At 42.5% G+C, this 13,954-nt stretch overlaps 1 protein-coding gene and 1 long non-coding RNA gene across 2 annotated transcripts; one reads left to right on the top strand and one right to left on the bottom strand.

The window, feature by feature from the left end:
• Nucleotides 1-392: 392 nt before the first annotated feature.
• LOC117558072 lies at nucleotides 393-7,994 on the bottom strand. The gene is made up of 3 exons (XR_004570793.1): nucleotides 7,786-7,994; nucleotides 2,089-2,232; nucleotides 393-899 (listed from the first exon to the last, which is right to left on the bottom strand). It is a non-coding gene; the product is annotated as an uncharacterized LOC117558072 (long non-coding RNA).
• Nucleotides 7,995-8,974: 980 nt separating this feature from the next.
• On the top strand, nucleotides 8,975-11,215 carry lratd1 (LRAT domain containing 1). Its single transcript, XM_034234037.1, has 2 exons — nucleotides 8,975-9,131; nucleotides 9,567-11,215. Exon 2 carries the CDS (start codon nucleotides 9,604-9,606, stop codon nucleotides 10,381-10,383), a length of 780 nt encoding a protein of 259 aa, XP_034089928.1. The 5' UTR covers nucleotides 8,975-9,131; nucleotides 9,567-9,603; the 3' UTR covers nucleotides 10,384-11,215.
• The last annotated feature ends 2,739 nt before the right edge of the window (nucleotides 11,216-13,954 follow it).

Genomic DNA, 13,954 nt, shown 5'->3' with positions numbered 1-13,954 from the left:
TCCATAGTTTCCCCACAGCAGCAGACGCACATTCATGACGTCCGCTGGCGCATCATAAACACGTCGGATAGTGAAAGTGCATTCGGATTCTCTAAAGTACCGCGGTCTCTTCTCCTAAATCCTTTTGAATTCTCCTATCCATTATCCCTTAACCCCGTGACGTTTCACTCAGAGGTCAAGGAATAGGAGATAGGGTTAGAATTTAGGAGCTGATTTTTGGATTATCGGAACGCAACCCTGCTTTTCAACAGGAGACAGATGGAGTTGGAACAAAACACATCACACACACACACTGTTACATTCCATATTAGGCTAGGGGAACTAAAGGGAAGAAACACAACCAGATTGGTATTGGTATAATTATAGGTGATTTATTTTAAATAGCAGCGGTAAACAAAATGGAAGGCGTGCAGCCTGAAACAAACAAAAGGGCACAGGTTGACAGATAACCAAACTAAGGGAGGACTCAAAAGGCATACAGGGAAAATAAATACTAATATGCTAAATAAAGAACGAAACAAAACCTCACTTTAAAAGTGGTACAGACTAACACAGGAATATATACAAAACACACAGCTAAACTAAAAGGCAACAGTCACACAATCCTAATCTACTCTAAACACTAACTAAACTACTCTACACTCTAACTAAGCTACTCTAGACACTACTAATCACACAAGTTTAACCACAGTTAACAGAATTCTATTAGAGCAAGTAGCGAGAGGCGTCTGTCCACATGTCAGAGCCTCCAGAGTGGTGATAGTCCGCAGCCTTTGTACTCCTCCCCAGCAGGTGTGCGCCGGCTGTGCGCTGCGATTGGACGACGTCAATCCAATCACCGTCTTCAGCCAAGGATGTTGGAGCAACCACACAGCTCATTTGCATAAACACACACACAGCTGAAAACACTCACAGGCAGATTAAAGAGCAGACAAACAGCAACCGTAACACACACACACACACACACACACACACACACACACACACACACACACACACACACACACACACACACACACACACACACACACAGACAAAAATAAATCAGAGAATGCTTTCTAATGTCATTGTAAAAACATGTCTGTGACCGTTGGTAAACAGATGTGTAAATGCTAATATTAAATAAAGACACACATTTTTGCTTTGATGTATCAAAGTATAAAACACCGTAAAAGCAATTGTGATCTAAACAGATGACCACACTTTAAATCTAACTTCAAATTCAGATGGGTGTTGTTACACAAACAGAAACAGTACAAGAAGTTAATACGTATCACAAAAGGGAGACCGGCTGCATTTGGAGACAAACATGGAGGGAGACTTTTGGAGCTGGTCTTACAAAGCAACACTTTTGCCAATTCAATTCTTCACATTGGCATAAGGAGTGTTTCGTGAGAAAACTATGCCAATTGCTTCCCCTGTTGAATTGCACAACGTCAAGAGACAGCTTGATGCCATATGTGACTGCCTGGATATGAACCAGGGTCTTTAAGCCAGCAAAAGACTCAACTGTTTAGACATTACTAGAACATCTCTATTAAAGCCATACTGTTCCTAAACAGCCCGTTTGGGCAAGCATGTTTCATTTCTTTATGTTTATTACAAACGTGAGCCAAACCCTAGACACTTGTAGCAACATCCAACATATTGTTTTCACCATTAGGAAAAACAGATGAGGCTCTGACATTATGGCACACATCATTTTTGGCATAATTAATATGGTGGGATGGCCTAATTGTTTTCCACTCTTTAGTTTGCCATTTACCGAGTTATTTATGCATTTATCCATGTTAAATATCTTGTGAAAATCTCCACGAAATGTGTTTTGTTCCATGGGTTTCTCGCGCTAATGCAACAGATGGATCCCCTGCAGCCAAGAAAACATATACCACTAAATAAAATATTCATATAAAAAAGAAAGAAACACCAAAATCCAATTAAAAGAGGTGTGTCCTACTTGTCATGTGTAGTGTTATAATACTGAATTCATTTTGAGTCACTTGGTCACATAAAATGGAAGCTTGTTTCCCAAGCAGTTAGAATCGAAAAACACGTTTTGTTCAAACCAGACAAAAAAAAGAAACCAACCTTCAATAGAGACCAGGTACTTAACGAAAGGTCCCTTGCTCTTCAGTCATGGGCCCAGGATTAGTTCCCCGTGGTGATAAAGCATCCACCCTGCCAAGGGGTCCTTGAACAAGGCACTTAACCATGTGTGAATGTAAGGAGCACCTTAAAGAGAGGGATAAAACATTGTTGTCAGCACTGTGGTTGACTAAGCGCTTTAAAAAACACAATTTCCATTCAATTAAATTGTGCCAGTGCAGATTTTTATACCATAATTGCTTATTATACGGTTTAACCAAGCAAACTCACTGAGCTTCATTGCTCCCCTTTCCCACTACAATAAAGATCACGCTCGGGTTCGAGAAATAACACCCTAAAGCCTTCACTGTGATTATAGATATGATGATGATGTTGATGGCTACCATCTGCAGCACCTAAGCACCTACAATCAAAGTCTCAAACAACAGACATGCTGCAGGGTGTAATTGCTTTAATACAGTGTTTTCTGACACAAGAGGCATATGATTATTTGTTGTATAACATCCACGCCCTAAAAGAAAAACAACCTATTTTTTTGGTTTGCAAATGTTTTCATTTAAAGAGGAATTAACACCTTTTAACCCTTGGCAAAACACATCTTGGGTTCTGTCACTGCTATGATATGCTGGCAAGTTTATTTTTATATGTATCCATTGGGAAAGAAAGTAAATTGATGTGAACAAATACACATGTGGCACTGCTGTGAATAATTGCCATCCAGCATAAGTGTCTAATGTGCATGGCACAAAGACAGAGGAAGTCATTGTTGATGCCCCTGCAACCTTTAAAAACACATCGTTAAGCTTTTCTGCTTCCTTTTCTGTTTGGCTCTTCACTAAATATATCACAGAACTGTTTCTTACACTATAACTCCTTCCATGGTACCTAAGCACTCTAGGTGCTGTAAATTCCTACAAAATAATCTCCTGGGAGAAGATTTTGTGATTGATCTTCTCCAGGCTTTTCTCTCCTTCACGAAATTGTCACAGTGAGAAGCCCTGAGAGGCAATATAAAAAAAAATCTGGTGATCCATTTTTAAAAATCTGATCTAAAGTGTTTCTCAACTGTGTTTATGCCTTAAGAACAGGTGAACAAAGACTTTTGCCATCATTTTCTTCTAAGTTCCTTTTTCTTCTTCTGTGAAAATAAGTGTGGAGAATTAATGACGGCCCTATCTTTCTTTAGCTAAAATATAATGTTACATATCTTGCAATCACACAAATTGAGAAATTAAAACTCACCTGAAAGCATGTTTACTTATTTAGAACAAAGGGGAGTGGTGCGCTTCAGCCTCTTGTGGCCAAAATAAGTATCACAACAACGTGTAAAATAATGGTCCAAAAAAATAAATATATCAACAGACAGAAAAGAGTTTTCACTTGTATATTAAGTCATAAAATCAGGAGAGAAAACGTGTGAAACTCAGACTTATTTATTTCACTTTCCGTAGTGTACTGCTTCTACAGAGAATACATTGCAGGAGATTTGATTGGTGCACCGCCCCACTGCTTCGCCACCTTTTGAACCAAAGCTTTTGGACTCGAACTTACTAACTATCAGTTGTACTCCTTACAACAGGAAATTGGCTCGTTTGTACTGTACACCCAACATAATAGTGCTCTTTTTTTTTACCTGACAAGTTTTCTGTAGCCGACCGTGCTCTCTGACCTCACTGGAAAGGCTCAAGCAAAAAGATTATCTTTCCCCTCGCAAGAATCAATATAGTATCAAAAAAAGCTTACACTGTATTTTCTGCTACCTTTGGTTGTTATTCACACTAGAAAAAAGTAATAATTAATAAGTTGGAGTGTGCTCTAGTCTAGTAAATATTGTGATATACAGGTGGTACAGGTCTTTAAAATGTTGACAATGACATTGTATAATTTTCTGTGTGCTGACATCAGCTCTAACACGGAAAACATCTGGTGCCTCAAGGGTTTATAACTTCACATGGTGCCATTTCTTCTCAAAAGACACTCTTTGTTATCATGGATGAATTACTGAATGGGTCTACCGGGTACAGGCACAATACACTTAGGGTATTGGGGGCCCCTCTGGCCTTCACCTGCTAAATGTCACTCCAAAAGACATGTAGCAACCAGAGAGAGATTTAAAATGATCAGAAAGTTATAAAATGACTATAGAAAAACATGCAATGACAACAGAGAGACCAAAACAACTATGAAAAGCCTGTCTTTAAATAGAAGCCTCTCTTACAGTTTCTCGATTGCTATCACACTAAAATTCTACATAAATCACAATTAATTTTATCTGACACTCAAAGAGCAAAACATCGGCTCAAATCTCCAAAACTCTAAACACGTTTTCAGCTTTTCACACAATTTGCAAATCAACATGGCACTTTTTGCAAACCGCTGCACACGTCTCTCCACGTACAGTAAAACACAGGAATCTGACATAAAGTCACGTGTTAGCAGGTTTAAAACACTGATATTCAAAAATGCCTCACACATGGACCAATGATCAAGAAACACGTTCCACCTGACCAAACACCTGATAGCATAATTGTTGGCTCATCAATCAGGATGTTAGCACTATAAAAAGACCACAGGTGAGAACTTTCTTACAGCAACAATGGAAGCCAAGATGGCAGCAAGAGGAAGAGGAAGAGCTGGGTGAGAGTGAGAGAAGGAGGAGGAAGAAGAAGTGGCTGAGAGTGAGAGGAGGAAGAATGAGAGGTAGAGGTAGAGCTGGAGGGAGAGGACGTGGACAAAGAAGAGTACTCTCTAATGAAATGAAATGTTATCAACCATGGTTTGACGATGAGAGAGGATGGACAGAGGGTTCAGCCTAATCTAAACCGATGTACTGCTGCCTCTGTAATCCGGACACTTAGACTTGAAAACAGGTTAGTTAGTTTCAGCTCTGCATAATTCATGATATAGCAGTGCTTATATCTGTTGTGTGAAACGTATTTACTTCATTACTGTAATTGAATTGTTGGCATGTTGCATACTATAACTGTACAAACATCCTGCACAATGTACTGTGATAAACTTACTTTTATGCAACACACACACTGACCGACCACTATGTCTTTGTTGTTTATCTGAAGGACTGAGAAACAAAGAGGTGGAAAGCTAAGGATTTCCAATGAGGCACAGGAAGCAGCAGTTACAAACTGGGTTTTGGCAAACAATGCCATCACACTTAGAGAGATCCCAAGCATAGTAACTATGTGCTGAGATGCATGTTGCACAATGTTATTTTTTAATGAAATATGATTTTGTATTGTATTTCTTCATTTACTGTATTGCTGTAAACTCAAGCAATCTTTCTCTGCAGAAACCTCTATGTACAGAGCACAGCCCATAACATTAGTTTTAAAGTGCACCTTTAAGAGAGGTGGTGTGGCCTTTAACATTGTTGTGCCCAGGGGCCCTTCTCTCATAATCCACCGACATGTTTATAACGTGTGTAAATAATTAAAGCTTTCTCACTGGAACAGTCCATTAAGGTATGGTCAGCATTACTGCAGGGGTACAGTAGATCACACATCATGGGGTTGTATAAAATGTCAGCTTGTATATAACACAGAGAAAAAGGTCCATGTATGGCATTTGTGCATGTTTTGTATGTCAGTGACACAGACAGACACGTTCAATGACCCTCGATGCATACATTTGCGGACAGCTGTACGTGTGCCAGTCCATTTCATTTGCATGGTATTCCACTGCAGCGTATATGATTTAGTTAGTAATTAGGGAATAGAGACGTATCCAATTATTGGGGTTGTGAAATATCACCCTGTCTCAGTAGTTATTCCAGCACTGTCTGCACCCTGCATTATCATTACACCAGCTGCATATATGATTACAGTGTGTGTGTGTGTGTGTGTGTGTGTAAAAGAGTGGGAGAGAGAGGGAAATAACCAGAGAAAGAGAGCAGGAGAGCAAATACAGTAAATGTGTGTGTCCAGGAAAGGCGGCGTCTACAAAGGAAACTCATTTCTGCTCATTGTAGATTATAGGTGGCAGGACCACATGCCCGCAGGAGCTGAAGCCAAAGCCATTGCCGAGAGTCATGACACATCGAGTGCGTGTGTGGGGGGGCCAGGGTACTACTGGTACTACTTTTCTCTTCCTGTCTGACTTTACAGTTTTTCTCGATTGCTATCACACTAAAATTATACATGAAGCACAATTATTTTAACTGACACTCAAAGAGCAAAACATCAGCTCAAATCTCCAAAACTCTAAACACGTTTTCAGCTTTTCACACAATTTGCAAATCAACATGGCATTTTGTGCAAACTTCTGCACACGTTTCTCCACGTACAGTAAAACACAGGAATCTGACATAAAGTCACGTGTTAGCTGTTTTAAAACACTGATATTCAAAATGCCTCACACATGGACCAATAATCAAGAAACACGTTCCACCTGACCAAACACCTGGTAGCATCATTGTTGGCTCATCAATCAGGATGTTAGCACTATAAAAAGACCATAGGTGAGAACTTTCTTACAGCAACAATGGAAGCCAACATGGAAGCAAGAGGAAGAGGAAGAGGAAGAGGAAGAGCTGGGTGAGAGTGAGAGGAGGAGGAATGAGAGGGAGAGGTAGAGCTGGAGGGAGAGGACGTGGACAAAGAGGAATACTCTCATGATATATCAGTGCTTATATCTGTTGTGTGAAACGTATTTACTTCATTACTGTAATTGAATTGTTGGCATGTTGCATACTATAACTGTACAAACATCCTGCACAATGTACTGTGGTAAACTTACTTTTATGCAACACACACACTGACTGACCACTATGTCTTTGTTGTTTATCTGAAGGACTGAGAAACAAAGAGGTGGAAGGCTAAGGATGTCCAATGAGGCACAGGAAGCAGCAGTTACAAACTGGGTTTGGGCAAACAATGCCATCACACTTAGAGAGATCCCAAGCATAGTAACTATGTGCTGAGATGCATGTTGCACAATGTTATTTTTGAATACAATGTGATTTTTCCAACAACTCATTTGTATTTCTTCATTTACTGTATTTCTGTAAACTCAAGCAATCTTTCTCTGCAGAACTCTCTCTGTACAGAGCACAGCCCATAACAGATGAATGTGCTTTAGATGATGCTCAGCAGTGTGTAGCTGGGTGGTCAAACCATCTAGTATTATGAATGAAGTGTGTTATATTTGGTGCTAAAGTTTGCATTTGGTAAGTGTTTATGTAGTTTTGAGTGCAGTTCTTCACTTAGCAGGAGAAATTAGGTGTTTTGCACTTTGGGTCTGTGGTTTTGTGAATTGTGTTTAGTGTTCTGAGAAACTGAGCAATTTAAAAATAAATGTGTGTTAGCAATCGAGAAAAACTTTAAGTACATGGACACACACACACACTCATTCAAAGGTAGGTACTACATCACAAATAAATTATACCACTCGTGCAGCGCTGTACATAAACTAAAATACCATCAATCAGATACTGCTGCTCTCTCAAGGAGGTGTAAATACATACAGTAAAGGGGTAAACACACACAGCTGCTAGCATTGCTGTGTGTGTGTGTGTGTGTGTGTGTGTGTGTGTGTGTGTGTGTGTGTGTGTGTGTGTGTGTGTGTGTGTGTGTGTGTGTGTGTGTGTGTGTGTGTGTGTGTGTGTGTGTGTGTGTGTGTGTGTGTGTGTGTGTAAATGTGTAAACCTGCACAATCATATCTCACCCACTGAAACAGCCACCATCCGCTCTGCCTGTCACCACTGGAAACGAAGAACAGGGACCGTTGTATGTCAGCAACTGGAGAGCTGCTATCTCCAACCATCTGGGAAAGAGGAAAATAAAGTGAATCTCTGAGGATGAAAATAAAAATAAAATACAGCTTTTAAAAGTGGAGGCAGACAGAACATTCCCTCCATAGAGTAGAGCTCTGTCATAAACCAAGAGTCCTGCTCTGGGAAGTGACAGACTCGACAGCAGCACAATGTGCATGTATCAAATATATTATGCATGAAAAGAATATATTGTGGCTGAAATTTTAATATGCATTTTAATTTTAGTCATATGTTGTTCCGAAGACACAACATCAGTGCAAACAAAAAATATTATGGAGTGTGTATTAATCTCCCTGTGGACTCCTTTGTTTTGTTCCTAGCTTGCACACAAACATACACCTGCCTCCAGCCCCTCCCTTTATAGTCTCCACCACACACACACATACACGAACACACACATACACGAACACACACACACACACACACACACACACACACACACACACACACACACACACACACACACACACACACACACACACACACACACACACACCACACACACACGCTGACAGATATGAGGGAACGAGTGAAGCAGTAGTGAAGCTATTGATGCAGGTGGAAATAATTTACAAGTTGCACATGGGAGCTGGAGGACGGAGCCTACTCTCGCATTCAGGAAGGTGAACACATCTATCTTGTCCTACAGTGTGCATGCTATAAGAGCTCACTTTTTGAGTATTTTGGCGATAGTAGAAATGTTTATAGCGCAATACAAACTCCAGCTTCTCTCATATGCCCGCATTGAGATATGCATGCTCTTATCGCTGCTGGCGGTTGCCTTGAACAACTTGCCTGCACGGACTCCGCTGATCATGTAGAGAATTCCACAGCTCTCTGACAACAAAACCCATACCACGGTAACTAACAGCCACCTATCGCCGCCAGCCGCCCTGCGCCGACCTGATTGGACCCTCAAATTGACTGACGTGCTCCTCCGCGTTTCCCATTGGCTACGCAGTAATGGCCTCGTGACTGCGTTCCAATGAGACGCGCTGAAGGCGGAGCGCGTGGGCTGAGGCGCAGCTCTCCGTGGTACTTAAATGGAGCTGGTGCTGAAAAGAGTGAAGTACTAGCACGCACGACAGCCGGAGCGCCCGGTGCGCGGTGCGAAGAGTGAGACACACAAGTGTGAGAAGAAAGAGGGAAGAACAAGAGAAGGAGGACAGAGGACCTTGCAGCCCTCTGTACTCATGGACCATAAGGATATTTAACCATTTGCCCGGGGAGAGTACAGGTATACTTTTTGTATCCACATTTTGCACCGTGCGTAAAGACGCAGGTCTTGCATTCTCTAGCCTTACTCTTAAGCAGCTGCAACCCTCATACTATTTTTTTCTTCTCCTTTTTTTCTGCATGGGAACCGCAAGCTTGTTCACATTCCACTGGAATTAATGATTGACTAATGGGTGTGAATGGAGCAAGGGGCAGCGGATCATTGCTTGCGTTAGTGTACTCTTTCGGCTCAATAACACAAGAGTGCTCTTTCCCCTCAGTACAGGTGACTGCTGAGAAGTGATGAGTGCTTTCTTTGCCTCTTATCTATTGAGTAAAAGGGATTAAAATTCAGCCAGGCGTCTGTGCATAATGTGTCTTGTTATATGAAAGCTCTATCTTACGCTATTGACACTCCTCTCTCTATCACTCTCTGCATCTTTCTCTCCCCTCGCAGACACCGCAGTCCATGCCTCTGCCTTGCCAGGTCATTGATGGGAAATCAACTGGATCGGATCACCCACCTCAACTACAGCGAGCTGCCCACGGGGGATCCGTCCGGGCTGGAGAAGGACGAGCTTCGAGTCGGCGTCGCTTACTTCTTCTCTGACGAAGAGGAGGAGGTGGACGACCGCACTCCGTCCGACTGCGGCTTCACCAAGGACCTCAGCCCGGCCGAGGAGGGACCATTCTCAGTCAACGAGGTGGGGTACTCAGCCTTCTGCTCCCAGGAATGCATCTTCTCCAAGCTGCAGGAGAACGAGGACTTGAATGTGTTCGCGGCCAAAACTTTGCTGACTATGTGCAAACCGGGGGACCTGCTGGAGCTAGTGGCCACGGCCCAAGCCCCCCACTGGGCCATATACGAGCAGGAGGATCAGGTCATTCACCTGCACAAGGGCGAGATCCGCAAGGACAGCCTGCTTGAGATCAGCAGTGGTCGCCACGGGAGGATAGTGAACAATCGGTACCGGTACCGGCCGCTTCCCCCTGACCTAGTGAGGCAGAACGCAGTGGGACACCTGGGCCTGAGTAGCGAGGAGATATGCTGGACCAACTCGGAAAGTTTCGCAGCGTGGTGTCGCTTTGGGAAACGGGAGTTCAAAGCTGGGGGAGAGGTGCACTCGGCGGAGCAGCAGTATTTCCTCAAAGTGCATCTGTCCGGCAGTGGGGTGCACACTCTGGTCTTTCGCAGCCTGGAGGACATGATCCGGGAGAGGAGGCGAGTGGACGCCAGTGGAATTCTCAAAGAGCTTAACGGGGGCAAGGAGTGATCAGGGATTCCGTTTGATATCCCCCCCCCCTTACCATTTCTTCCACACACCCTCCCCATTGCGCACGGACGCACAAGCAAAGGCACACACAAGCACACAGACAGACGCACACACATGCAAGGACCTGTTGGTTTTGGACTGTCTGCTTGTTGCGGATGGACCCCGGGCTGCGTCTGGACAACAGGCGCTCTGTGGAATTTGCATTACATTTGCATTAGGGTTGAAAACTGCGAAAGAGCGGCCATATAAACAGACAACGCCCCTTCAGATAAGAATTCGTGCTGAGTGGGACACACGATTTCTGCTAACCCCCGAACTGTGAAAGTCACCTTTTACATACCGCACATAGCGCACACGGCTCGGTTTCTGTTTAATTTCTCGGGATAATGGAATTGGCCCCCTCTCGGCGCAAAGGGCGCCTGCTGCGGCAGACCAGACGGTGAGAGATGGGGAGGGGGGAGGGGGGGTGAAAGATAGGATCTGGGATGGCTATGGACAAGTCTCCCTTCTATTTTTTTACTGTTAGCTTTAAAACCGGGACTGACCATAACACAGATCCACTAATTCATAGACCTCTGACAGTCCCAGATGGCTACGCAGTTGCCTAAACAAAGCCTTTTGGCTTGATCGAGCTCCCCTTTTGCCATATCAAGAAGAGTATTGTCATTTTCACAATGCTGTTATCCTGCTCCACAGCACTGGATGTATGTGTACAATTGTATTCATATTGATTTCAATTTGAGTCCCTTATTTTTGTATTTACGTTTAGTGGATTTAACCCTGATCTCTGATTTTTGGTTGAAATAAATGGAGGTTGAAATATGAAAATAAGCACTTGGGTCTGGCAAGTGTTGTTTGGTCACACATAATTACTCTCACAAACACATGATCTCTCTCTCTCTCTCTCTCTCTCTCTCTCTCTCTCTCTCTCTCTCTCTCTCACACGTGCACATGGTGATATTAATTATTTATGCCCGAGTGCCTCCTGACCTGCCTTGAGCAAAATGGGCTTCATATCTGCACAGTATTTGGAGGCAGTAAAATGGTCATCTGCATCAAAGCCATGAAGGTTTATGAAAAATCCATATTGGATCAGGAAGCTACATTACATAGGCAGCTGTACAGAGTAAATGGGAACATGCAGTGTTTGGCTAAAGGCTATTTCCATGTCTGGGGTTTATCCTGCTGGTATTTCAACATTCACAGACATGTTGATCTCCAGATTATGTTTTTCCTCCCTCTCCCATTACAACTCTACACATTTACTAACATCCCATTTTACAACTGCAGTGTGTACAAGATGTCCCTCCATATAATGCTTATCGTGAGCAAACACATTGTGTTGTTATGGCACCTGTGTTGTGACTCTGGATTGATGTTTTGGCTCCTCTGCTCTGAGAGTCAGACAGTGCCTTCCTTTTCTCGAGAGATCTGCTGTAGTATCAGTGACGTTGGGATTAATATCCTCGCTCTAACTTCTCGTGTCTCCTTGCATTTGCCTAATTGAGTCTGAAAGCACCAGCGGATGTGGAAGTGGATTTATGGCCGTAGTCTTTGTTCTGCCTGCTACACCTGTGATTCATTGTTGATCATATCCAAGGGTGGAAGAGGTTTTCAACATAACGTTACTGCTCTACAGCTTGTTTGGTTGTATCTGTTGTAGGAATCATGTATTAGCCTTATTGTGATCATAAATAACAGAGCTGCAGCTGGAATGGAAGACAAAGAGTTTGTGTGCGTGTGTGTGTGTGTGTGTGTGTGTGTGTGTGTGTGTGTGTGTGTGTGTGTGTGTGTGTGTGTGTGTGTGTGTGTGTGTGTGTGTGTGTGTGTGTGTGTGTGTGTGTGTGTGTGTGTGTGTGTGTGTGTGTGTGTGTGTGTGTGTGTGTGTGTGTGTGTGTGTGTGTGTGTGTGTGTGTGTGTGTGTGTGTGTGTGTGTGTGTGTGTGTACGCACAGTTGAAATCTCCCCACTCAGACGTGCTTGACGTCAAAACACAGACTAATAAGCCGCTGATTCTTGTGCCTTGAGAAGATTTTCTCCAGCTATTGACCCAAATACTTAATTTGATCGGCTTTGCAGTGAATTTATTGACACATTTTCCTCTCCTGTTAACTCCCTTTCCCTCTAATTCTCTTTAGCTTTTGTTGGCTGGTATACTGTATAAACAGTCTGGCTTTCCTCTCATTGTTTTACCTTTTTGTTTTTTTTACTACGCAGCAAAGCCACATTACAATCAAATGTTGTTATTGATACCAACTTTTATTGTGAAAATTGGCAAGATCATGTTAATAGAAGTATTCAATCATCAGATGCTTTGGATTTGAAATAGGAATTTAGTCATCATTTAAACGCATTTTAATGTGTTTCTTGCTAACAAACATCTGTTCTATTTTATAGTTGATCTTGTTTTAACTTCTGATGATTGTTGAGTACATTTTTCTAAAAGGATACATGTTGAACAGATAGGGGTGTAACGGTTCACAGAATTCACGGTTCGGTTCGTACCTCGGTTTGGGGGTCACGATTCGGTACGGGTTCGGTACAACAAGAAAAAGCAAAAAAAAGTCCCAAATGCATAATTCCAGGTTTGTTGTTATTTATTTTTGAACAGTAGTGCAAGTTTCAGTGGACAAATAAGAAACTCTAACATTTTGAATAATTAACTTTATTACACAGTGAAAAACAAACCACAAACAGTAGCACAAACACTCAGATGGCCATATTATCTATAATGGCTGATGTCAAACAAAAAGGTTTCATCAAGCTGTAAAACCAAAAAGAATGTCTTGAAAATATTACAAAATAAATAATAAGAAAGTGTTTCCAGGGGGCATAGCCGTTGAAATATATGTGCCAATAGCTTCCGTTATTTATCTCTCGGCTCTCATGTCCATTGGCTTCTTAAAACAGCGGGGATCAGCTGTTGAACTGCTGTTGTCTTTTGCCGGGCTCCGGTGATTGGCAAATCTGGGTGATGCCTTCTGATATGATTTAGCATGTTTGGCGTGTGTTACCATTAGCATGCCCCCTGGATTATAGTGTAATGGATACTGCCCTGAGTGACACACTTTTTTCCCTTCATAGAAAAAGGCGTATTCGTCGTGTGACTGCATGTGCCGAACCGTGATGGTTCAGGACGACTACGGATACCGTTACACCCCTATGAATAGAGATGGCCCTAGGCGGGTGATTGTGTGTGTCTGTGTTTGCAGGTGTGTGAATGCGTCAGAAATTCCCCTGTAGGTTTGAAAAATCAGGGTAGTGGGGCAGCCGGTGTTAGAGTGTGTATGCATGTTTGTGGTCTGTGACTAATAGGCCTCTGAAAAATATGTTCTAGTGTGTAGGATGTGTGTGTTTGTGTTGCTTCCAGGCAGATAATGCACACCACATTGTTAGCTTGAGAAGAGACTTCCTCTATTTGACACGACATCGCATGTGTGTGTCAGTTTGGCTCTATGTCTGTGCTTGTGTGACAGTGTGAAACCTAATTACCAAAGCTGTTTCAGGTTATATCATTTAAATATATATATAGAGAGAGAGTATATTGGCCATATGTTGTTTGCAGGAATATT

This window comes from Gymnodraco acuticeps, unplaced genomic scaffold (assembly GCF_902827175.1).
Source record: "Gymnodraco acuticeps unplaced genomic scaffold, fGymAcu1.1, whole genome shotgun sequence".
Lineage (NCBI taxonomy): Eukaryota > Metazoa > Chordata > Actinopteri > Perciformes > Bathydraconidae > Gymnodraco > Gymnodraco acuticeps.
This window is presented reverse-complemented; position numbering and strand designations above follow the sequence as displayed.

Coding starts and splice junctions, on each gene's coding strand:
- lratd1 (XM_034234037.1), top strand. CDS start 9,604: ATGGGAAATCAACTGGATCGGATCACCCACCTCAACTACAGCGAGCTG.